We start from the raw sequence: 27,195 nt of genomic DNA, 5'->3' as shown, positions 1-27,195 counted from the left end.
CATTAATGATGCACCAAGAGGATGAGAAGCATGCCAAGAGTACTTCCCATCTGGTGCCACCATTAATGGGCGACAGAGAGCAGAGTCCATGTGGGGAGTCCATAGGTCCAGAGAGGGTATCTGGGACAGTCTGCCTGGAAGAGGAATTGACTTAGGTGTCTGCGATGGGCAGGCCTGGAGACCAGGAGATCATTTTTTAAACTTTTTCCTTCAGGCTTCGAGAGAGAGGTAGGATAGTTGATAGAGTAGCAGTTAGAGTAAGTAGGACAGATGGAGAGCACCATGGAGGGAGAGAGCAGAGAGATGGAAAGGGGGAGAGAGACAGAGAAACTGTAAAGCACAGAGAGACCGCACAATGCACGACAAACTCACCAGGTAGCCTAGCAGCAACACAGTTGCAGACAAGTCAGATGCATGAGACGTCTCAGGTCACCAAAGACAGTGTGTGTAGCTTGATGCATGGAAACTCTCCACCTATTAGATGCTTGAGATGCTTCGCCTGTCAGAGTAATCAGCTGGCGCTCCCTGCTTGTTAACAGCAGCTATCCCAGATTGACAGCAGCTATTCCTAGGTCAGCAGTAAACAGCATACACAGGCAGAAACACAGACACAGGGGACACGCTACAGTGCAAGCACTGTGCAGACACTGGCCCTAAATTTCCCCACCTGTTGCTCATCTTCCATGTTTCCAGACATGCTCATTTCTGTGAGTCCTCCAAGCCATAACGTGTATCCTGATCCTCCTCTCCAACATTTATTGCACTTACAGGTCTTTTACATCTTAGTAAATTGATTGGGCCCCCTGCCTCTAGACTCAGCCATATACTCACCAGTTCCAGCTGCACCACTATTCCAGCACCTCACTCTGTCTCTCCTGGCTGCCTCGACTCTCCATTGGTGTTGCAGCTCTCTCCGACATAGTCCACCTCAGATCCAAGATGGAGGGTGCGGCTGGCTCTCTGCAGCTCTGATGGAGCTCTTTTGTCACCCACTAGTTTGTTGCTCTCCCCCTTCGGCTCTGTCTCCTCTCCTGGGCCATTTCCTCCAGCCCTAGTGTATATGGAGTAGTCCACTCCAGGAGCCTCACACGGATCCTGCCTGTGGCCGCGACTGGCCTGAAGAGAATACTGGTGCTTCCCTTAGGCAAAGTACATGTGCAACTGTTTTCTCCAGCTGGCATCCAGCAGGCCCTAAAGTAGTTCCAAGCCCACCGGCTCTGCCAATGATGCCATGTGCTAAGCATTCTCCACCGACCACTTAGCACCGAAGCCTGATGCACTACACAGCCTGGTCAGAGCCCACCCTTGCTCTCTCCTGAGCGTGATGCAGCCTGTCCACCTCAAGCTCGCCTCTCCGACTGTGAGGCTGGGTAATTCGTCATGCTCTCTGCAAGTTTCAGAGTCCCACCTGTTCACCACCAGGCACCTGCAGGGCTACAGGCCGACATCCACTCTGTGCAGCAAAGGATATAATAGCAGCACCACCTGCATCCAACTCTCCCCTCCTGTCCAATCACCGAGACGGCCTCTTTGCGGTAGTCCTAGCCCCCACTGCCTCACAGTCGGCGCTGCACCTCCAGCCATCACATTTAATCCAGGCGATCCTGATCTCGTACTTTCCAGGCTGCCCCCCATCTGGACGGTCAGGCTCCACTAAAGAAGGATATTTTAGCAGACAAGGACAGTCAGGCCGGACCACTAGCCAGGAGTAGCCATCTTGGCAGCTACTCAGCCGTATATGCTATCTGGCCAAAACTTTGATTTTTTTTCAATGTTATTATTGTTTAGTTTGCTATTTTTTCCAACGATGCAATGACCTATAACCCTTTTTCACACATTCACACTCTTACTCTCGACTGTGTTTTTGACAGTCACTTTCTCTCTCTCTCTCTCTCTCTCTCGCACACTTTCCATCACCCCGCTCTCTAGCTCTCTCTTCATGATTCCTGCTTCTCTTTCCTTTATTCCCATTATCACTTCCTTTTATCTCACCACTCTCGTTCCATTGTGTTCTTTCCCCGCTTCTCGTGCTCGTTCCCTTTTTGCTATTACTCTTTCTACTGCCACTCTGTAATGCTTTGATCTCATTGCTGTCTGTAATACCTTACACACCATTCCCTTAGCAAGCACCTTCTTTCGACCAGAGAGTCAGACTTTTGGAGCTCCATTTTTTTTTTTTTTTTTTTGTATTTGCAAATTCGGTGGATGAGCCAGTTGGGAGCTACAGGAGTCCTGCCACCATGTGCCTCCTTTGCCTTTTATTACCTAATTCAAATTCTACTTTTTTGTGGAAAAGTGTCAACTTATTGGTGTCTTCATTATGATGCCTTTTCAATAAACAATCCCCCCCATTTTGGGGGTCATACAAGACTGCTAGCCACAACTTAAAATAGGCACGAGTGAAGGAAGGGCCTTGGTAGGGGCTCAGGGGCGGTCCAGGTAACGAATGTCCCTGAACAATGGGGTGATCGCAATTCTAACCCTGAGCATCCCTCTTGGGTGTGAATAGTTATATTCTATTTTACACCATACAGTAATTCCCCTTCCAAAACGTATAAAGTTGACACTGAATACCTTATCAAAAAAGAAGAAAAGAAGCATCTGAGTAAACATCATTATTCATTAACACTCTTACCCACAGATGGCATGCAAGCTAATCTAAGTGAACCTTGAAGGGCTAGTAGGAAAAATATAATTAAATAACTAAAATATCCCCCCCTCTGCCAGATGTATCACAAAGCAAAATACTTCTTTAATTCAGTACATTAAGGGGCTGATTCATGGAATTATTTGCGCCGAAAAACAGGGATTTATGTGCCATTTTGCCCGCAAATCCCCATTTGTTAAACAGGGATTTGCGGGCAGAATGGCGCACAAATCCCTGTTTTTCGGCGCAAATAATACCATGAATCAGCGAGTAAATGTGTACTTTGCAGCACACATGTTACACGCTGCCTGTGCTGTACCGTCTGATTGTCACCTCCCTTGGGCATTGTAGTATAACAACCTCTTTATTCTGGTTTCAACCACATTAGCACCCTGATGACTAAAGGGTAATACTTGCTTTTCTATGTACATTTTTGGTGTTATTTTAAACTGGGCGAGCAGTAAAACAGTAGGTAAACTCAATGGACCCGATTCATGGAATATTTGCCCGGTTCAAAGTGAATTTGCACTGCTGAAAAGTGTCTTTTCACTGCCACTGCCGACACAAACCCTGATTCATGGAACCGTGCAAAGTGTATTTTTCCATTGCAAAGTCCGGACAAAGCCAGTGCATAGTCATTTGTGCAGTACAAAGCGCTGACTTGGCTCGCATTTTGCGCTGCAAAAAATACACTTTTCACGGTTCCATGAATCGGGATTTGTGTCGGCAGTGAAAAGTCACTTTTCAGCAGTGCAAAATCACTTTGAACCGGGCAAATACATAGGACTGATGAATAGTGTGTTTTAGCCTTACATTAAGCTCCAACCCCATTCCATGCTCTTTCTTCCCAGGCAAAGAGGCACGGAATGGAGTGTGCATATGTGCAGTGCTTTTCTCATCCATTTTGCAACAGCATCGTGTTTTGTACCTGTATGTGATAATTCATGCAGGTATAAAATGAACGGATTCCCATGGAATCCAGACTATCATGTGTACCTGCTAATGAGCAGGTGGACTTAATTGAAATCCGTTTGTGAACGCTGCCTGCAAAGCATCATTTGCAGGCACTATTTACTTGTGTTGATGCCTTGCATGCAATTAGCATAGGATCTCCACTGACCGTGTTTCTTTGTTTTATATATGTGTTACCTTGGGGCAATGGGGGGGAGTCTACAACATATTAAGCACTTTTCAAATTTTTAAAAACACATGTTTATTATCTGCTCTATAAAACCCTTTATTTAGAAGTAGATCACACAGAATGTTATTGTTTTATTTGTAACTGGGATGCAGGAATTCCTGGAATTGTCCACTGCTCGTATCCACGTTCCCCAAAACTTCTCCTTGATATATTTTGGATGTCTATTTCTTTAAGTACATACATGGAACACGTTGGAATACATGTTTTGTTTTCCTTTTCTTTTCAATAGAGCTAAAATATGATTGAAAAAATATAACTTCGCTTTAGTAATTGGTTATTTAAGAGAGGACCGGGCATCAAATCTGTGTTGTTTTATTTTTTATTTTACATTTTTAAAGCACTCACACAGCCCGCGGGCATCGAGGCGCTGTTACAGGAATTGTTTTTGTTTATTTAGTTGCGTAATTGTTTTTGTCTTAGTTGCGTATTTATAATGCGCTTAAACACCCAGAGGTTTCCAAGCGCGGACCCGGGGATCGAACCTGTGTTGCTTCGTGTCTTCTTGCTTCCAAAATGAGCGCATTGCCCCTGAGCTATCCTCCTGAGACCTCCCGAGTTTATAAGACTCTAACAATGTACTTATTACAAACTAGTTGTGACATTGCTACTGACAAGTAATAATCAAATGACACCACCACAACACCGTAATAAGTTATTGCGCTTCATTTTTTACCTCAAAACGCTTCTTGCTTGAGCTAGCTGCCACTGGCGTACTTAGTTGAAACCTGGCAAGCTTGTCAAATGCCTTTCTTGTCAAATAACATTCTTTGACACTTCACGACCATGAATGGATATGCCACTCTTTATGATAGTATCCTTATGTGGTGTGCTGTTGCAGGTTAACAATGAGAGCAAGAATCTGCTTGTTATTACTTATTTTGAAGCACACAAAGAACACGTTTTGAAATATGTTTTATTAAAACCTTAAACTGTTTCCCTGCACACATTAGAGGCTGCATATTTTTATTTTTATTTTGTATTGCAAACAGGTTGTACATTGATTATATGTGTCAACAAGTGGAAGATCACTTACATGGCAATAAGCAAGGGGACAGGTATTAAAGAGAATTCCAGTGTATGGCCTTGTATGATGAGGAACAAAAGATCCCCTCGTGTGCATAAAAAAGATATTGCAGATCACATCAAAGTTCTGTGCATTAAAAAAGCTTGCCCTTTGGCCTCATTACTCTATTTGGTCATAGAATGGTGACTTGAAATTGCCTTATAATGTAGGGTAGTGGGTACTATATCCCTTATATAATTGTCCTCCCTTCATTGTGGGTGGCTCTCTGTTGAGTCCCTGGTTTAGCTGCATTGTATGTTTAATTTGTAGTCATGTGTGTTGTTTCTATGTACACCTCAGCAATCAGCATGACCATGACTCACAGATTAAATTGATCTATTGAACAGCCACTGCAAGTTTTCATCAGCACACACAGGTGCCAGAGTCACCTTGAGATACTAAATTACTCATGCTTCTATATAGGACACTGCTGTTTATTTAATGTTGTGTTATTTTATTCATCTTCTCGGAATTACCTTCTTTCTGCCAGTAAGCACATCCCGTGGAATGACTTATGAATATTGAGATGCAAGTAGTATTAGTTTTTTCCTTTGAACTATAGTAAGGGTTTTCAGGATCAGTCGGCAGTGCTGAGAATCTCCTATTTTCACTGGGTTTTTTGAAGACGTGCATTTTCTTTATTGCATTCACAATCTTCAAGCAAATTAAATCTAGCCAAGCATGGTAGTGAAAGCCATATGCCGTCCCTGCCTTCCAGTTTTGTTCACAAGATCATGGGAAAATGGCTGAAGGCAAGAAACAGTATTAGTTTTCCCTTCAACTTAACTGTGTACAAAGCGTGAAAACATTTTTTTTTTATTAAAGAACTGATGGTTACTTTCTCCATTTTAATCACTCTCAGTTCAAGAGGTAACAGAGGCAGGGCATCTTTGCTATTTCGATACAAATCTACAAAAAGGCTCTTTATAAGTCAACGGTATGCCTTATAAAAGAGGATGATGACTGTATATTGGATAAAGTACCCTCGAACTTACGTGATAAGGATATTACTAGTCACTGAGGAGTTCCCTGACCAAACCGAAGAATGAGGCAAAAGGCTCAGTTTCTAAATATGGTCACAGAACTCAGAGATGACATGAAATATCAGATGAACGTATATTTGAGGAATTCTGTCATTATAATTCATGACAACACACGGTTATCCCCTTCACTGCCTGGTCTCTGGCTTAATCTAATGTAAGAGATCGTCCTTTTGCTGATGGATGCAATCAAGAGAGAATCTGTTTAGATTTTAGAAACCTAATATGCAGCTTTACTGTGTTGCTGAGAAATAGTTTTAGCAGCTCAATACAATACACCTAAAAAAACATGTTAATATTGTGCTAAAAAAAAAAAAGTAATAGTGCCAATGATTGGCTGATACGTGTTGCAAAACTATTGTATAAAGAAGGAATTTGGAAAGTGTGTCATGGTCTTAATTAAGTGCTGCAGTGACAGCTGGAATTCTGCTCTGGGCTGGCACAAGCAGCCGGCATTGTGACTTTGCAACAGATTGTAACAACTGATCACAGAGCAGTAGCAATGTAATTTTCTTTTTACAGGTCAGTATTAAAGCCTGTAAGAAGATAGCTAACTTGCTATAAGAACATTTTTTGCATGCTTGTATCTGGTATTACCGGTGGACATGTATTATATTTCCAACCATAAGCATATATTGAAAAAAATGGATGAGAAATAATGTATTTTTCCCAAGCATAGATAGTTGTCCTGGAAATTAGTCAACATTTTATATTTCATTTTAAAAACATATTATATATGCAGGAAAGCTCATTTGAGCCAAGTCACACATTCCACAACCCCAACTAGTAGCCATCACTGGAGGTTCACCTCCAGTTCTGAGCCACAACAGCAAGGTATTGTGGGTAGGCAAACTAGCTCAAATGCAAAACTTTTTCTCCAGGAAATTGGCTTTGTGTAAGAGGGCAGTGCTACTTTATACATAGCTTAATCAACCCAACTGGACATTTGTGATGTCATCTTTGTGGCCTGGGTGTTAGTCTTAGCAGTTCACGGTGGTGGCGCGAGTTATGGTTGCTTAGCTTACCATACTGGCGAATTTCCAGGGGTTTCCGGTTTTACTTGTAACCATAACATCCCGTTAACAAACCTTTTCCACTGAATTTCATAGGTTGTTATTAGTGCAACTTAACCATAACGTCCCTTTAGCACATTTATTTAGGGAATTTCACAGATTTTATGAGTGAATATGTTTCATGATGTTGCATCACTGTATATAAATTATTAATAATTCATCTTTTAACATCTTTGAAAGAACTGTAAACCTCCTTTAACAAACATATTGTTTGCAATTCATACTGATGTGTGTCATTATCAGCAGTGCATGCTGGGGATGCAAGTCATGGTTGAATTGACTAGGGCACGAGTCTTGACCATGACCCCAGCCCCACCAAACCACCCCTGTTATCTACTGCAACTAGCCTGTATCCTAGTTCAGTGTCCTCTATACCCTCATAATGTGAACAATGGCCAATGCTCATGGCTTGCAGTCTCCTCAATCCATGGGGCATCACCTTCGGCGGGCGGTTCCTAGTGATTGCATCGAATGCAAAAGCATCGAATGCAAAACCATTGAAAAAAAATGCATCGAAAAAATGCATTTTGATTTTTATTTTTTGTAATGGTTGGGGCCGCCCCAACCCCTGTTTTTTACCCCTTAAAACTCATTATAGTAAAAAAACACATTACCTACAAAAAAATGCATTTTTTCGATGCATTTTTTTCGATGCTTTTGTATTCGATACTATGTATTCAATGCAATGCCTGGATACCACTTTGGCAATGCTGCATTCCCCAATAGGAAAATCAGAGCAGTCATTTTTCTTTGGTGAGGGCCAGTCCCACTGCCCAGGCATCAAAGTTACATTTTTCAAAAAAGTAAAGCATAGGACAGATTTGCATAAGCATGCTTTCAGGTCCTTGCAGGCACTTGCAGATACTCCTTGCGCAAGTTTGCTGCAATACCGTCCAGCACTTCAGGCACTTCGGGCAGCAGCCACCCGCATCATTTGTTTAAACCTAGGGCTTCGGCCGTGCCGTCAAGCTGCATGCCCCAATAAGTAAATAAAAGTATGCATTCCTCCTTGCTGAGGGACAGGCCCACTGTGTATGCATCAAAGTTATATCACTATTTTTTGCACTTACATTTTGACACTTTGGAAAAATAAAAAAACAAGACAAATTTGCAAAAGCCTCCTTTCAGGTCTTTGCTGATGCTCCTCGCGCAGGTTTGTTGTAATCCAGTGGAGCATTTCAGGCTGTAGCCGCAACCCGAATTTCTTTTCCCAGTCAAACCTAACCCAATTTCGAAAAACTTTACCACATAGCCGGTCTCTGGTGGCCATGCCCACTATAATCCCGTTTCCGGTACCTCGTGGTCATGGTCAGTAGTCAGATTGTCTTTGTCATGGCCTTTGTCCATGACCCGGATAATCTGGCCACTGCCCATGGCCACAGGCTATACCTCAGTCACCAAAAATAAATCACTATTTTTTGTACCTGCATTATGACACTCTTCAAAAAAGAAATACACAATCGCAAAACCATGCTTGGCACTTTGCCAATGCCCCTTGCATAGGTTTGCTGCAAATCTGGCCATATTTTATTTTTTGAAACGTGTCAAAATGTACTCATTCAGTCTCATTCAGTCTATTACAAACAGTTGTTCTTATCAAGCAAGTTATTGTAAAAAGTAATTGTAGGGACGTTCATCCAGCTGTAGAGAGGGTACAGTGTCGATTCCCCGACCATGATGGCTGAACAGAGGACTCCTGACCCACAATACGCTGCCCTTGGGCTTGAAGGATACAATTATTCACCCAAGAGCATTATACCTAATGCAGATCAGTAGGCATAGTGTTGCATAAAGAAATAAAACGTATCTCTACTCCTGGGCTCTGAATTGCAACACCACAAATAACACAGACAGGGAATCAGTAGGGACAACAAGGCTTACTATAAACTTTGCTCTAGGAGATCCATAGGCTGTAGGTTCGAGACTTCCAATGATGTTTAGGTCAGGTTCAGGAAGAGATCAGAGCACAGGGTGAGTATGTCTTGCTTCAGCAGCATCGGAGGGGCTCCCTAAGGAGCAGGTAAATGGGTGTTGATTTTGGTGTGACACAGGAAACAGTCACCAGCAACTCAGTAGCAGCACATTAATACTTTAAATTCCAGCAAGCCCTTCGTCAAGGTGCAATAAGGCCATAGCAGGTTGATGGAGTCACCTCAGAGCTTTGTGGATTTCAGAAAAAGATTACAGCAACGGTGCAGGAATGGCCTGTCCAGAGCTGCAGCACCTTTCCAGTCATGTGCAAGTCAAATGCAGACCCATCGATGACTCGGGCTTGGAACAGTGATGGATGCAGAGCAGGGCCTCAGACAGGTTGGACCCAAATGTGCAGAGGTGAAAGACACGCTGGGCATGTCTTCCCGGTTGATTTTAATGCAGAGGTCTGAAATGTGGTGGTTGATCTAGCCATTGTTGTTCGGCGCAGCAGTCCTCTGGCTCATCTCTTATGGTCCTTTGGCTCAAGATGGTGGGACTTTGTGGTTGATAATCTCAACTGGCTCCTGCTCCTCTGCTTTCAACCAGATTGTATGCTGGGGGCTGCCCATCCCACCTAGGGAGGAGACTAGCAACCCTAAAACAGATGGCAGCAGTTGAATCAGGGAAGGCCTACTACCTCACATTTTTCCCAGCAACAGGACATACACTTCCTAAAATGGGGTTGTATTCATGCAGTCCCAAATCCCAGTTTCAGTCAGTTTACACTCACAAAACAATGACCACCAGTCCAGAGCTAAATTTCCACTGATGTGCATGACCTTATTTGGTAATTTCAGCCCTGAGAAGGAAGAGAGATGACCAACAAAAGATGTCACAAGGAACAAGGTTTCCTCCATGAGGAACAGCCCTGTTGAATATTTGGTACTCAAAAAAGCATTAACACAGTAATAAATAAAATGTAAAATTGTAGAAGAACGCAGAAATGTTTCAATTAAATAATTAAATAAAATAGTGATGGAGGGCATATAAAACAATGAAAGGATAGTGGGAGATGAGGGCTTTTATTTTCAGAAAAGAAAATGCACCCCCTTTATGCCATCATTCCTTCTCGCTAACCTTATTGTTTATTATTTTTCTTTTTTTCTCCTAGCAGACTTTGGTTATAGCACTCCTTTGCCCCTGTTGGTATTAGGTTACACTTGCCCATTAAGAAAATCTATGTACACCATTTCCACTATCAGATTTGTGCCCTGCAAAGGGCAGTGAGACAAGGCTGTTGAAATGAAGACATTAGGTATCAGTGGTATAGACCAGCTGACACAAAAAGCCCTTCATCAGGACCAGACAATGTAATGGGGTGGAGGCCTTATGTCACTTGCCTGAGGTGAAAAAGACCGGAAATAGGACCAGATCGGCCAAGTTTACCTGCAAGTTGATCGTCATGTGGTGTCACGCTGCATGAACGCTGTCGACAGACTTTGAATGGGCCTAAGGGTTGCAATGATTTAGACAGATGGGGATAGTGTGCCAGCAGGCCTAATAAGTATTTCTAGAATTTTTCGAGGGCTATGTACTTTAAACAATTTAAAAGTTTTGGTTGTTGATGACACGGCAGGATAGTTGTTTGGAAATGGGTTAATGGCTGGGATGTTGTCTGTTTGTCTTGAAAGTGAACAAATACATTATTTTGCTTAACCATCTTAAAAATCTACAACAATCTCAATGTTTATGTTCACACTGTGCACCAGAAAAAAAAAATGGAAAATGGTTCACTGCCACTGGCCTGTTGAGTACACATCTTAAAATTAATTGGGATGCTACTTGAAAATGAAAACAACGTAAAGTGTTTCTGGAGCACTCCACTGAAAGTGGGTTGTGCTATACTGTAAAAATAAGGATGAGAAACAAAGGTAGACACATTACCTGCACTGTTAGCCAAAGGGTCCGGCCAGTGCACCCACAACAAATTGGCAGAAGTGCCTGAACGAGGCCAAATGGCCTCACTACCCCAACATTCAAACTGTCTGAGGATAAAAAGTAGATATGGCGAGGGACTCCATTGAACTAAAAGGAAACACGTTGTGAAAATAAAAACTTCTCTAACACCATGTGTGTATGTGTTGCAGTTGTAAACCTGGCAATTCATACATATATGAAGATAAACTGTAACTTTACTGATAAGTAGACATTTCAATAATTCAAATCAATTAAATCAAAAGCAGCATGAATGCTTTGATAAGGTTAAGTGGTGCTGTAAATGGTGAGTGGTTTGACAAAGTGTAAACATAATGCAGTAAGCACATTAATGTAATTACAGATATTATTATGAAATCATTATTAAATAACATGTTAAAATCACAAAAGCAATAGCAGAAGTTTTGTAAAAGTATAACTGAAAAATCATTCTAAGATTTAAATGAATCCAAAATAAAAAACATATTTCAGAAAAATGTATTATATTTCCATACACCTGTTTAAAAAAGGGTTTGGACTCCAGAATATTTTCACTGTTCAAAAAAGGGTCCTCGCCATTGGTGTTATGTAAGTGCCTTCTGGATAAGATCTATTTCCCCAGCTGCCACAAGTTACCCTGGGACTGGCTCGCCAACCTTGATTGAATCGTCTGGCGTTGTTCCCAATGACGGTGGTCTGCTGGAGATGAGCTACTGAGTTCCGCTTCCACCACCCCTCAGCTGTGGTGTGTTCACCGTGTGTTCAATCTGGCTTGCTGTGAAAGTTCTATCTACGGTATCCCTCTCGGGTGCGCTTACCTGTGTGTTGGCCTTTCTTACGCGCACAGCTTCAGATTCAGTGAATTCATATTTTGATGTATACAAAGTGTCCTGCGTCCTCCCTTGTGTCCCTCTAGTCATGATTTCTAAGGCTGGGTACAGTCTGCAGTGATCCAGGGGGTGTCCCCTTCCCGCCCCCATTATTCCCACCGTTGGTTGGTGCGCTCTTCTGGCTGGTGCTGAATCAGCACCTTCATTGCATTCCCCAAGGATAAGTTGAGACCTTTTCCTGCTCTACCCGGCCAGGAAAGTTACCAGAGAGCACTTGCAAGGCTGACTGACCAGTGAGAAATATCATGATTACCAGTGTTCAGGCAGTTGGCAAACTGTGTCTAAGCAGCACTGCACTTCAGACTGTCGACTGGCATGGGTAGGGGAGGTCCTTTCTCCCTTCTTGGAGTGGCCTCATAGAATCCTCTATGTTGGATCCCTTCCTTTTCTGGTCTATCACTTCTCTCTGGGCTACTCTGACTCCTCCCTCTCTCTTGTTATCATTTGTAAAATGATACTCCAGTAATAACCAACTGGTGTGATGTCTTTCTTGCTGGAAAAGCTTGCCCTTTGAACCATTCCTCACACCCTGGGGTAATATCATGTTCTCTGAGAACTTGACAAATCTTCCCAGGAATGAGCAAAGGATTGCTCTGGGGCTGATGTGATATCTTGTTGTGAGAGGGTCACAATTTAGAGAAGCTAATACACAAACTCTGACAGAATGAGTCACTAGAAAACATGCTGACAATCAAATGACCCAAAAGATATAATCCTGCATAATGGCATATTCCTATATATTCCTATATACCCCTTATCAAGGCAAGTAGGGTTTATATTAGTTTATTAATCAAATTGTAACCGTGTCTATGGGATGTATAATTGTATTTCAAGCTGCTTGTTTGCTTTCAAATGGAATCCGGTTTTTATTCTAATATTGGCAAAATTGAAATATAAAGTAGCTATGGTTCTGTACATGTCACCAACACATCCTTTGGAGGGCACCTTCAAGAAAGTGTTTTGAATATTCCCTTCAGTTTGAAGACAGCTATACTGTTGCAAGAGATTTGCTAAGCAAAAAGGTTTTACACTTTTTAGTAGACAAGTCGACTGCTGCCCTATTTAAAAGTGCAGCTCCACCTCTGCTAACATACTGCCTGCACGCCTTATACCGCTGACCAACAGCAAGTCCACAGGGGTTGTCTTGTATATAGATGTTGTTAAGTTAAAATACTACCCAATGGCTGGCAGTCCCATCTGGGTTCAAACCCGCCAACACCAGTTTGTAAAGCACAGTGCACCGGCTGTAAGTGAGATTTCTTAGTAGACTTGACTTTCATAGTAGACTCCATTTACTACAGAGCCTAAAAAAGTTTAAAACACTGGGAGAGTCCCCTTAGCAGATGGAAATCAGCCCCAGGAAAGTATGAGTAATGGAAAGTTACTCACTGGAATGACTTCTGCACTCCTAGTCCATAATCTCCTTTCTTCTATGTGTCCAAAACCTACATCTCCTTGACATTGGAATGTCTCTCGTATTTGTGATGAAGAGAGCTGACGGGCGATTCCCTTGCGTTAAGTCGGCATATGCACTGACGCCTTACCTTTTGCTTCTTATGTGCTGCTTGAAATCACACTCCCGTCCTTTGGGATTATGGACAGCAGTCGTTATTGTGAGTAACATACCTTTCCAATCCCTATCTAAGGGGTGAAATGCCATGCAGGACAGTAGTAATGTACACCATGGCTATACTTCGGTGAAAACAGTACAGGGAAGGGTTATGTATGATCCATTTATACACTGTACGGCACTTTTGAATGTCAAGTGACTGATATCACTGAAAAATGCCAATAAACAAATTTAAAAATAAATGATCCATTTATGCACTGTGCACGGCTATAAGCAGACGTGGTTGATAAAAGTGAACATCTGACATTGCACCGGCTTTGGAAGTCCACTAAATATGTTTGTGATACACGTGAAGGGACCAGCTAGAGATACCGAAACCTATGGCAAAGGAGTATTGCTAAAGCAGGATACAAACACATATTTGTACCTCTGCTGTATGCATTAGCCTATGATAATTATATCATGCATTATCGTTCATAGATGCTACATATGGTACAGTTTGTATTGGGTAAGCAGCCCATAATGTGGTGATGGTAAAAGGAGAGGGTTTTTCAAATATTTCCTTTTTATACTATCACCACCTAACTCAAATAATCCCCCTGCTGTATATGTGATACATTGGGCCTCATTACAAGTTTGCCAGTCTGGATACAACGGTACCGGTAAGCTTACCGGTACCGTTGTATCCAGACCGGCAAACTCTGAGTTTTGCTCGCGGGTGCCTTTTATTCCTCCAGGTCTGACTCGGTGGAATGAAAGGCACCCGAGGTCAAAGTTTGCCTGCAGCACCGGCACAGTAATGAACCTTGCCGGTGCTACAGGCATCCCCATTCCGATTGAGCCCTATGTCACTCAAATGGGAATGGGGAGCTCCCAATTCCGGCACCCACGAAAGGGCAATTACCGGTTTTACCGGCAAGGCTTCCTCCAACCTTATAATGAGGCCCCTTATGCTTATACTGTCATATAGGTGAACAATGTGTGTACTGCTTTGCACTTCTTGTGCAACGTGCACTCTGTGTTTGTACTGGTTACACCAAGGCATCAATGTATGCAGAAATTATGTGTACTGTAGAGGAGGGCACACTCCTTATACATTCAACTTTTTTTTTTTTTTACTTTGCACTCACATTTCAATGTTTCTAGGTTCTTTCAGGTGCGACTGGGAAGTACTGTTTAGCCAATAGGTTCCCATCTTCACAAAGACCAGACCTTCCCTATAGGAACTCCTGTGGATCCGAAACAAACTACTATTGAGTATACACTATTTTATACAAATCAAGAAATCAATAAAATATAGACGTGTGACATACCCTGATAAATCTCGTATCTGATTTTTCATTACCATAATTTCACTCACATAATTACTCATTTGAATTCTTAGAATTCACAATATATATTATCAATGTAGTGATCAAATGTATGTAACCAGCTGTACAGAGTTCTTATGTCAGGTCTTCACCATTAATAAAAGAAGCAGGGCACCAGAGGTGCCTCAGAGGCGGTTATCTCCCCTGCAGAAGTGATTACTAGCACTGCTATGCCTCCGCTGGTGGCCTTCTGGTGGTTCATCAGTAGAGATCAACTGGCTCAGTGCTGGTGAGGAGCTCCACCTCTGTTCCTCAGCCGAGGACTCATAGATCCTAAAGGCAGTACTTCAACTAGGTGGCACAATACTATTTGAGTGAGGCAATCCCTTGATGCTTCCACCGTACTGGTACGACGGTGTGAGGTGGGCCACTGCAATATATGTGTGGCTACCTCCATTCTTGACCTAGATGAGGCAGTAGTATTGACAGCACTTCCAACGCACAGGTTAGTAATGGAATAAATGTGGTATGGGTCAGGTGGAGTACCTGATTGCACACCTGAAGAAGGTGGACTTAGTGGGGGCTGGCAGAAAGAAGTGTTCACCACATTTCATCAACCGTTTAATTCATTGGCATCTGTGTACCTCATACATAAACGGTAAACTCTGTACTGGGGGCACTGTATATTGTATCACAGAACATACATGTCGTCACTGCTGCAAAATGTGCTTCCAGGTAATCATGAGACTATGAGTGGACAGGAATGGATTGTCCCTCAAAGAAAACCCTCAATATTAGAAGATATATAGTAATATGTTAAAATATTGGATAGAAACAAGGAGCTGAGATCTGTACAACACAAACGTCCAGGAGAGGTAGTTTAGGAAACACCAATGCATGTTATGCTAGAGTCACTGTCATGGTCACAACATTAGTGTAGAACAAATTGCATAATGCAGCTAGAAGGTAAGAATGAAAAGTGTAAACAGACTCAAAATAAACTTGAAGAACCAGACGAGCATGCTGACAACGTTTCAAAATGGTGATGAATCCTGTGGCCAAGCCACAGGTCTAGAAGTCACGATGGAAAGAGAAAAGAAAAAGAAGAAATGGAAAGTAGTTGTAGGAACAATAATATATTAACAGACATAATGAATTTCACTGCAGGTAAGTCACATACTGCAGGCGCATAGGACCATTCTCTCATTGTTGATTTATACTTATCAGGGTAGGTGTGCACAATTCCGAAACATCTGGCTGAGGTAGCCCTGGAGTGGATTTGAGCCCAGCAGAGAAGCAAAGATGGCAAATCTGGAAGAGGGAGATGGATAGGTAAATAGAGGATCCAGATTTGAGAGCAGGTCTTCACTGGTGTTCAGGAGAGCAGTTTCCGTGCCTCTGGATCCTCTGCCGATTCGGTGTGGTAGGTTAGTTGGGCGATTGCCAACTTCTCCATGAGTTTGCCCAAGAAAGGGATGATAGGGATAGTGTGATAGTTAGCAAGGCATGAAGGGTCTGCAGATGGCTTTTGTAGTATGGGGGAAGAGAGAAGACATGAATGTGTAAGGAGAGGAAAGGAGGGGAAAGGGGTGAAAAGTGGGATGAGAAACAAGTCTCAGAGCCAGGAGCCATGGTAATTAAAGAAAATAGTGTAGCTTGACAGAGATCTAATGACATAGGAAAGGTTATAATTCCTGTGACCCTTGTCAACCACAGGGAAGTGCCATGATCCACGGACTTCTCACTGCCTCAGTCTCAAAAGTATGTTGTCTCCTCATTGTGCGGGCAAAGATCATTTGATCTCAAAATAGCTCATCACCTTGGTATCGCCGTGATGGTTTCCAGAAAAGTGCCATCCTACTGGGGATCCAATGACTTTTTGCTAATTGGCAGCGGCTTGTTCTGCAAGAAATATCTTGAAGGTGTCCCTTGAAACTGCCAACATAAAGACTTTTTCCGTGGACAAAGCGAACGTGGAAGGTGGACACTCAGAGACAATTGATTAACCCTTTTATTCAAAGTGTCTGTGTTGTTGTTTTGTTGTCCTTATTTTTCTAAATACAACATTTCGTAGTAGGGTGAAAACTCTTGACATGTGAAGGATTTCATAAACGTGCATCTCAAAGGTCGAAATTATGAGAAATCATGAAGGCAGGCAGAGTTTTTTCACACACAAATCTATGGTGTTTTTATTGACCATGGGGGTGAAAAGCTGTTTCAGACAAGTCACACACATCACAGCGCCCCCCCCCCCCCTTTGGCTATTAATGGACATTCTCGTTCAGTTCAAATGTGCAATGCATTGTAGGTATGCAAGTTAGGTTGAATGTTAAGACATTCCAGATGAGAGAAGGCATCACACTTACTCTCTAGACCTCACGTTGTTCTTTCTATTTACTATGAATTAGCAAGCTGGGGAAGTGCATGTATTTTGCTTAATTTTTTAGAGAAGTCTTGTTGGTTGAAGTTGTATCACTGACAGCCATCATTCCAAGAGTAAGAAGGGACGTCATTTAGGGGTCACCATGGGTCGCAACTGCATCCCCTGTGGTCTCCCTAGCTACCCCTAAAAAAATGAAAACACAAAAATAAAACAGTATTATTATTATTCATTTTTTTTTTTTACATTGATGCTTCTGGGCTGTGACCAGCTGCATATGGCGCTTTATTTCTGGAGTGACTGGTTTTCTGATAGCTATAGCCTGTAGGATAGCTCAGCGGGTTGAGCGCTCACTGCTGCAATGTGTGTGTGATCTGCAGGTTGGACTCCTGGCAATGTTAACTCAGCCTTCCATCCTGCTGAGGCTGATGAATGAGTACCAACACAGGTTGGGTAATATTAATGATACATATAGTGATCCATTCTTTTATGAAATGTATATCACTTTACAGTGATATCGTAACCATATTTTCCATAGTGTACTTAGAGACAATGCTATGTGGTGCCACTTCCTGTTTTGTCAAGGGGTGAAAGGTTGTGTTCCATCGCTTCCTGTGATGTCACTTCAGGGTGAGGTCAACTGACATCACTTCCTGTGATGTCATTAGACGTCAAGGGTCGTGTGATGCCACTTCCGCTACCACTGGCATTTTGGTGAAATTACGTCCCTGAGAATAGGAGATACTATGTCATGCAAACACTTTAGTATTAAAGACGGCACTTTGAAAATTAATTTTCTGTGCACCTAGTGCCAGTGCATTTATTTGAGGAGACTTTGATCAGGTTGAAATTTACCCTCATTGCATTCTATTTACTTAGGATGTGCATAATTGTGTATCTGTGCTAGGTTTATTCACAATTGTGAGGAGGACTATAACGTTTTCCAATGTGATTTTTTAAAGCTTTAAAGATTCAGTGGCAGAATGTGCTATGAATCAAAACAAGTGTCTTTCAGTATTGAAAATACTGATTTCTGAATTCTTAAACATCTATGTGTGTCTACATTAGCACAGGGAAGCATAAGCTAAAGAAACACAAACATGAATGAACCTAACACAGAGTCTGTGGTTGTGCTCAAGTTAATATGTTAATGGGCATGTGGTAAGCTGTTCACGTGGGAGGATGAAACTGTGCCAACTTTGCTTGACTTATCTAGGACAGGGAGCAAGGACAATAGGACGGAAGGATTGATGAAAGGACGGAAATAGAACAATAATTGTTTTGGGGACATGGTTAGAAAGAAGAAACATACACCTTGCATACAATGCATCTGTGTTTCTCTATCCACCTCTCTTCGGTATCTATCTGTGCTTCTATTTCTGTTTCCATTTCTCTGCCTATCTATCTGTCTATCTATCTATGTATCCATATATTCACTGAAAGCTGCAGTGAATGTGTGCAGATTTAAAGTAAAGAAGCCTTGAAATTCAGCAGATGTGAGAAGTCATGACCAACTTAACTTGGCGCACTTCCGTTGATGTCCCCTACAATTCTGTCTCCCCCTTAATGCCATTTTGTATGTCATTGTGAATCACTTCTCTTATAATATGTATGTGCACATGGGCTTTGCAGCGGGAACACACCTAGTTAAGCTGGTCATGACTTCCCACCTTTCAAGGGTTTTGTTGTGTTAAAACTGCACAACTTAACTGCAGCTTAACTAAGGTTTTTTCAGTGAATTTCAAGGGTTTTGATATACCATCTTTTTTAAAAAAAAAATTTAAGGGCAATTAACCATCCCTTTGGCCATAACGATTTGCCATGGCCTTTGGCTGTGTTCACTGTATCTGTCCCCCCAATATGTTCCTTTTGAACCAACAAGGTCACCACCACTCTCTGCATTTAGATTCAAAGCTGCATTCTGGATCATGGAACATGTTTCCAGGATTTTATAACGTGCAGTTACAAACATTCTCAAAACATTTTATAGATCTAAATTGTAACCCTAATGCTCATATCAAATAAGGACCCCCATCTCTTGCAAGTGTTCAAACGATACCTCTTAAGAAAAACTCAGGGGCTAATTGTGTATTAAGTGGCTTATTGTTCCATATTGACAAAGTATCACAATTCTGTTAGGAACAAACATCTGATATATAAGGCTGTATGCCATTGCTCATTTCCATAAGGGCAGATCTGAGTGCATTAACACGTGATAAACGGGGTTCATCCTCAGGAGGGATGTTAGCATTTTGAAAGCATTTGAGCCTCTCTGTTTCATGTTGTATGACGATGTGATGGGGAAAGAATTGGACGGACTCTCAAAGTATGTATGATAATGCAATGAAAGAGGTTTTCTTTTTCAAATACCCACTCCAGTATTTTTAATTATTTATTTGTATTTTGCATTATGCTGTGCTTAACACCGGGGCGATTGGTCATTATTTAATTGATTGCAGATTTAGGGAATGAGGCTCTGTAAAGTACAATGAATTCCACAGGATCAGACAATTTGGGAAGCACATATTGTAACCAAGGTCAGCCATTTCAGCAGTCAATACCCTTCCTTGACTATGTTGGTAATTTATGTTTCCTATGCAGTCCAGCGCAAAGAAATCTCATGCTGCAGAGACATGCCTTTCGGAGGACTCCACCTCTGCCCCGGGGTCGACTCAATGGAATTACGGGGCCAGCGTATCAGCAGCTGGAAGAGCCAGCACTGACAGATCAGGACATGGTACCTTGCCAGGGGTGAGTGATGCAAATAGCTGTAGCGAGGCAATGCCATGGCAGCCACAAAACACTCTCAAGCTGATGCCTGCTCTTTCAAACTGCAAGCCGCCTGCCTAAGATGGCAGATATCATTGCGAATTAACGTTTTCCACTGTTGCTATTGGTGATATGCTGGTACACCAGTTAATATAGTCTGACAGCAGCAAGCAATTTGCATTTTATCTAAAGATATGGCAATCAACTAAATGTTACGAATTTTAAATTAGCATAAGTGATGTGATCGATTCCTCATTAGAGCATGTTAAATAATGATGCATGCTAAAAGTAAATAATAGAAAATTGCAATATTATAACACGACAGTGAAAATACACACACGCTCTATGGAGGGCATTGCCTGTTATTTGGAAGTGCTAGAATTTGCAGCAATTTAACCGGCGTATGCTGTGTTTATTGAGTCAGGTTTGCAAGTTCAGAAAATTATGCCGGCTGCTTCACGATTACCGATGGTGGCTTATAAATCGCTCGAGTTAAAAGGCCTGGTTTACAAAATGTTTTCCGATGGGGCTGCGCCATTGTGAAATGCTTTTTGCAAATCAGGCCCACAATTTCTTAAAGACCCTGAAGTTGTCCCTTGTTTCAGACGATCCCATACACAATAGAACATTGACCATATAAGGGGAGATATGAAAGCTCCCTAGTTGCCAAGGTTTCGTGATTACATGCTCAATAATTAGTCTGATTATATTCCCCATACTCAGTGCCACGTACCATCCCTTGTGACTCCTGGGTCAATTCTGTCAACATAAATATATATTGTATAAAATATAGAATTATGCATGGGCATCAATGTTGAGTGCATCCGGATGTAAGGTATTGTTAAAGGGAGACCACGGCCTCAGGTAAGGTACTGTAATAGACTTCTCTACTTAGGTCTCTGGTTACAGGTTCAAGAATAAGGTAAGTACATTAGGTAAAAGGTAATGTAGAGACATCCACTGGCACCCTCTCAGTCAAGTAGCTCCCCTTCAACTGACACTGCAAACACTCGCTCGACATTCCAGGGCGGGCATTCCACAGGCATTCCAAACACACAAGCTCAGAGCACAAGAATAAGGGAGAAGTCAAGACACAGCAGGTATCCTTTTGTGTGCAACCACTTTACTTGTTTCTTTATTTCAGTTTTTGGTTCCTGCTGGTGTACAAGCAGACCAAGAACATCTGTCACAGCCAATACACAAGACGGAACAATACTGCTACATATATTTTGATTTGCTCATGTATTTCTGCTATATGTACACTATGCTGTGACTTGTTCTTGCAATATGCAGATATAAAGCAAATTCTAACCACATCAGCCTTCTGAGGTTTATTGTGGACTATCATGACAACATTACACTGTCTCTTTGAAAAACATGTGTTTTGCACTATTACTACCCAAATTCATTGCTTCACTTGAGCTTCAGACTTCAGGAAAGACCTTGGCACTTGATAGAAAGTAGAATCCAAATGAATCCAAGGATTGCACACAGTGAGAAAGGAATATAAAGGTTAATGGTGTTGCTAGCGCATGCAGTGTTGTTAGTGGAATAGTGAGAAATGGAGGAGCCCAGGTAAGCAGGGGGTAGTCTACGGCTGGGTTTAAAGGCAGGGAGTAGGAATTTACAGAGGCAGTGGTTTATCGTAGATGGTCAGTGTCGATACACTTCGGGGAACTTGGGGAGGAGTGGTGACGGTTGCATAGGGTATGGGTGGTGAAGATAAGAAATGTTTTCAAGTTGGCCAAAAGAGTACAGAGGGAGACCGCGAAGGAGTCAGGAGCAATAGTTGAATAGACTGATTACAAGAGTAGAAATAAGAGGATTAGTGGATTGCGGACATGGATCGGCTGATCTTTCAATGTTCATCAGGTTGAGCCTGGTTTCAGTGGCAGTACATGTCTTGATTATTTTGCATCAGATTGTGATGTCAAAGTGGACCCAATTTCGGCAGCCTTTGGGAATATTGTGAGAAGTTCAGGGATAAGGGTATAGAAGAAGGGAGGAAGAGAACTATTTGGGGGCAGGAGGAAGACAAAATAAAAGGTGCCAGATGTCAAATGCGATGTGGGATACCTCAGATCCTCAAACCCACTACATGTTGACCAGTTCTGTCGTAAATGAATTACTGGACATTTAATCAATGGTTTGCCAAATTAGAAGGATCACCTTTGAGCTTTTTTTTATGAATGGTCTTATAATGGCCTGTTACAAGGTCGTGTGTTGTGTGACAGTGGAGAGAGAGAGAGGTGTTAATGTCACTCTGTATTTCTTTTGAATTGGAGAAGGATGGCTATACTTCTCTATAAACTGTTTCGGCCCTTAATGACATAGACAAACAGGACTTTTGAACACCGAGACCTAGAGGGACTTGCATTGTATAGAGATAAACAAGTTTGTTAAACACTGAGGTGGAAACTAAAAGAGTTTTTAGAAAAATGCCCTTGTCAAAAATGAAGAGACTGTTACGCCAAATTCCACCTTAATGCTCTCCCCACATTGGATGTCATAGGCCATAAATTCAACATGCCAAAGGAACTTCTTGGGTGTTGTGTATGTGTACTGGTGCTTTTGGAATCAATACAACACCTGGTCTTGGAATGTCCGAATTTTGTTACTGACAGGATTTTCCTGCTAGGTCAGTGGATGCATTTTACTTTTGCAGTTGTTAATGCTGCCCTGTGGGAGAGACTTATGACAACAACTAACCAGGGTCTGATACTAGCACTGGAAAAATTCCTAGGGATAATTCTTAAAGAGTTGGAAAACGCCCTCCAGCAAGGAGAACAAGACTGGCAAGAATGCTGTGAAAATGCATTACCCAATGAATTGTAAATGTTCGATGAGTATGTTTATCTAGAACTCAGAATGTGTTATGTGCAGTTTCAGATCAATACATTTTGGGACTGTAATTATATGGAAAATTGAATTTGTTTCAAAAAGTAACAGTGTTTGATAATTGGTTAATATCATTGAAAAAGTTTCTTGTAAACGGAGAAATGCGGATTAAATAAAATAAAATGTTTTTATTTTTTTATTTTTTTTTAATGGCATTTGAACAGGATGGCAATATATGTGATCCATAGCATCAAACTGGTATCTGTGCTACTTTAGACAGTTTTCAAGCTGTGGTTGTTAAGATGGATTTCTGAACTCGGACCTGGAGGGGCAGAGGTTCAGAAGGCCAGCCTAGTTTCTTGGAACAGGGTAACCTCTGGACAAGCCAGACCAATCAGGGTAGCGATGGCGGCTGTCAAGACTAAGTCTCAAAAGGGGTGAGGGTGACTGAAAGACCTCAATGAGCACACAAAGCAAGGACACTTACAAATTACACCAGACAGGTGTTATATTAAAAATATAGACACATTTATTACAAGGCCTTTGTAACATCGACCATAGCAAAGAATACAATACGAAAGGAAACCAACACATCACAAGCAATACAATATATATATACAAGACCGAGGGGTCTAAGGAGTTATGAGCATGTAATGTGTAGACCACCTATATGGGGAGGAAAACAGGCAGTGCAAGTAATCATTAGACCCAGTTCGACATCAGAAATACACCTAACTAGGAGGAAGTCCAAGCCCTACGAAGAGAGGAGCCTTATGCTTAAAAGTACCTGCACGCGCTGGTGCCAATGGATAAAGTAGAGTCTCTTCAAGGGTCTCAGGCAGTTCAGGAAGGTGAATGACCTGATGCAGAACAAGTCCCCACTACTCAAGCAAGGCCTCCAATTGTGGACAGAGGCAGGGTGAGAGTGCGGGATAGAGTCGCTATTTTGCAACAGCGGTAGCAAAGAAACAGGCTCCTGCATGAGGGGCCACCGGTTGGGGTATGGCCTACTCACCGGTCCCTGACGCAGGCAGACCCAGACTTCTCAAGTTCAGTTCACATTGCTGGCAGGTTCAGCTGCGATGATCAGGACTTCTCGACACCGTGTAGATTCTGCGTAGCAGGATGCAGGGTAGAGGGTGTCCCAAATGCAGCAGACGTGCAAAGGTTGTTACCACAGCAGGGCAACACGTCAACCGCGTTTACTCTGGTCCGGGCGCACTCGTCTCACTTCAGACCTGGGAATGGCAAGTGTATGAATTTCGGTGTGAGGGTGCCGTGGACGCAGAGCAAGCAGTAGACCAAGTTTCAAGGGCTTCCCCAAAACGGCGACGGTGACAGAGCAAAGCGTCCTGAGTAAGCTGGTCAGCCCACTGGTTGGCCCAGGGACACTTCCGAAGAGGCTTACTTGCAGGGTTTGATGAAGGTGCCGGGAATAGTTGATCCCACTATTCCAATGGGTCGAGCGCCTTCTCAGACCTTCTAGGGTATCAGATGCAGAGGGGTCTCACAGGACAGCGGGTTCAGGGTGCCAAACCTTCGGCGGGTCACCAGCGGTTCCTCGACTCAGCTTCTTGTTGCAGGATACTTGGCTCCTTATCCCTTGTTCGGTGTGAACTCAGGAGATCGACATGGTAGTGGTGTTTTCAGCCTCCTCTTATTCTTTGTGCCAAAACGGAGAGGACCCAATGGGAGATCTGCTCACAAACACTCACACCATACGTGGACCTATCACGGACCACGGTGGTCCCAGACATTCAGGACACTCCAGACTCTCTGGCATCCAGGATGTGTATAGGGAACAGACATCCCAGCCCACATCCTGGAGGCACACACAAGGCATGCAGAAGCCTGCGAAAGCGTTGGGTTTCGTGGGAAAGTGCATGGCCAAATAAGGACGGACCTGGGTCGGCTCGACCTGGGGAAGGTGAAGAGGCAAGGACAAAGAACCTCGTGGCATGGGCATTTTGGAGCCCGGCCACTCATTTGTGCCAAACGCAGTAAGTGCGGATAACATGGCAAAAAAGGTTCAGAACACAAGAGAAACAATAGCTGCCACCAGTCCTGTCCGTTGCACACTTGCACAGTTCATAATAAGTCCAGCGAGAGTTTCTAGGGCCTTCGGAATGACTAGAGACCCAAGAGCGCGGTACAGCGCACTCTTGTTTCATGTTACACAAAAGCTGCAACATGAGGAAAGGACTAAGGGAAACAAAGTCTCCCAGTACTGACTGTTTTAAGGGCATGTCAGTTCCCCCATAAAGAATTGAGCGAAAGCCCAGATGAGTGATCAGTGGCTAAACATTTCAAAGCAGAGCTAAATCAGGTTGGATGGGGTATGCAAGTTGGCCGGATGTAGTTTGTCTCAGTTGTGATGCGCTTGAAAGAACTGGCTCTGCTGGTTCTGCAGGACAGAACCACAGTTTGACTGTGTGACTCAGGACTTGATGGCTTTGGCAGCAGTCTGAGGGATCTGACGATGCTGGTTTAGCTGGCAGTTCAGAGGCAGCCTGACTGCTCAGCTGCTAGATCAAATGTCTTCCATTTTGGACGTCTTGCTAATAGCAAAAGCCAACATAGCTCTTGAAGTCTTTGGGATGGAGAGGATTTTTCATCCACAAACCTGTCCCAAGGAGGTCTCTCTCTCCCTCTCTCTCAAGCTCTCCACAATCATGCTGTTGGTTTGTAGAGGACCTCCAAGCACACTGTCCTCTCATACCTAGGTGTTGCATGACCTGCATCTCTGATTGTCAGCATCAGCCAATCTCTTCGGTTCTACTAGGAAGAGACATTTCTGTTCCCAATTGGACATTAAGGAAATGGTCTTTCTGGCGTTTGCAATTCGGCTCTGTTTGTTCCTGTGGAAGGAGGCTATGCATCCTTTACATTCCAACAACTAACCAACAGTGGAACCCCTTCCTGTCCTATTCGTTTACAAATCCAGTAAAGGAATTAGTGGTTTCCAAGCCATCCACCCATGTCTTGCCTCCCTTCCCAATACGAAACCTTTACCCAGGCATGAAGAGTTTTATACACACTTGGGGACTGATTTACAAAGCGTTTTTCAATGGGATTGCGCAATTAATAAAACACATTTGTAATCAGGCCTTGCACCACTCATTTGCCTGTTAGTAGATTACTTAAGGCCAGAAAAGGATAACATTACATGACTAAAATCTGAAAAGTTTTGAAGTGCAATAGTGCTTAAATGCTACTTGTCGATGGTCTACTTCGCCCACATTTTTACTATGCCTCTTTATTGACGCTGAAATGATGTGCCTGATTCACAGAAGTGTTTTATAATGGAGCTATCCCAGCGGCAAACAAACTGTGAATCAGACCCTATTGGCCCAATTCATGGAAAAGTGCTGAGAACACACCTGCACGAGCCTGCTCACAGACTTTTTTCTACATGCTACACGTATTCATGATATTGTTTGTGCAAAGTAATAGTATACGCAAGTCGTGGCCGGAACACCAGTGACACACCTCGACACAAAGCAAAAAGAGTCAGATATAGCTAGCTTTGCATGTTCCTCTGGCACAAACTCATGCACCCTTGAAACACTGCATCAGGTCCACCGCAACCAGGTCTGCATCTTGGGGACACTGCGTGGGGTCCCCTGTAACTATACTGGCACCCCGACAACATGCGTACAAATTTTCATAACTCAGGTATAACTCTGAAAAATGTGTGTGTGAACCCGGATATACCATCATTCATGCACCCTGTTACACTGCATACGCACACCCCTAAGCACATTCAGAACCCTGTCTGCATGCATGCACCCCTAAATCCAACATGCAATCTCACAGAGGTGATTCATATGTGCAAGTGTCTTTATGCCTGCCTTTGGTTGGCGGATAGATTGAGGGCTTTGCGTGGGCCTTTCCCTGATGAAAGCTTGCATGGTCAGATCCATGAATATGCTTTGTTCCCTGCATTTGTGAGTGTGCGTTGGATTGCCTGTGGCCCGTCCCTCGTAACACTCACATTTTGCCATGTTCTTCCCCATATTGTGTTTTCCGCCCCCCTACTCTGGCCTCTGCGAAGGCCACGCCCATGCTCTGGTGGTGTCTCACGCAGGGTGATCGACTGCACTCAGAGACATGCTGAACCTGTGCAATGTCCCCGCGAAGTACGAAAAAGTCTTCCACAGTCGATTCCTTGAATCGACAAATGAGATTTTGCATGCGGTTTGGCAACCAAAGTCCCTATTTACTGAATGGAAAATGTCATGAATGGGGCCCTATGTCTTTAATCTGTTTTATGCAGCTAGCTCAGATCCTACGTAAAATGGCCCTCACTCCTCAATTTGTATGATCCCTCTTCTGCTTTCATAATTCTGTGTATCATACTGTACTGTAAGAAGCAGTACAGTATACAAATTCCTGGGAGCTTTTCAGACCCTGCTTGCAGCCTAGAAGAGTCTTGTTAGCAAGAAACAAACAACTACCAAAGCCACTTATGAGACTAACTATATGACATTCAATCTGCATGTTTGATAATCTGTAGAATCTGTAGA

The 27,195-nt window shown here is 42.8% G+C and overlaps 1 protein-coding gene across 2 annotated transcripts in view; it reads left to right on the top strand.

The window, feature by feature from the left end:
• Window positions 1-27,195, top strand: part of NRG3 (neuregulin 3) — a 2,179,015-nt gene that overhangs the window by 2,094,437 nt on the left and 57,383 nt on the right. For both annotated transcript variants that reach the window (XM_069610825.1, XM_069610826.1), the window contains one exon: window positions 19,664-19,813. In XM_069610825.1, the coding sequence (XP_069466926.1) occupies window positions 19,664-19,813 (150 nt within the window). The remainder of the gene's footprint in view (window positions 1-19,663; window positions 19,814-27,195) is intronic.

This window comes from Ambystoma mexicanum, chromosome 8, assembly GCF_040938575.1.
Source record: "Ambystoma mexicanum isolate Mex_15411 chromosome 8, UKY_AmexF1_1, whole genome shotgun sequence".
NCBI classification, from domain to species: Eukaryota; Metazoa; Chordata; class Amphibia; order Caudata; family Ambystomatidae; genus Ambystoma; species Ambystoma mexicanum.
This window is presented reverse-complemented; position numbering and strand designations above follow the sequence as displayed.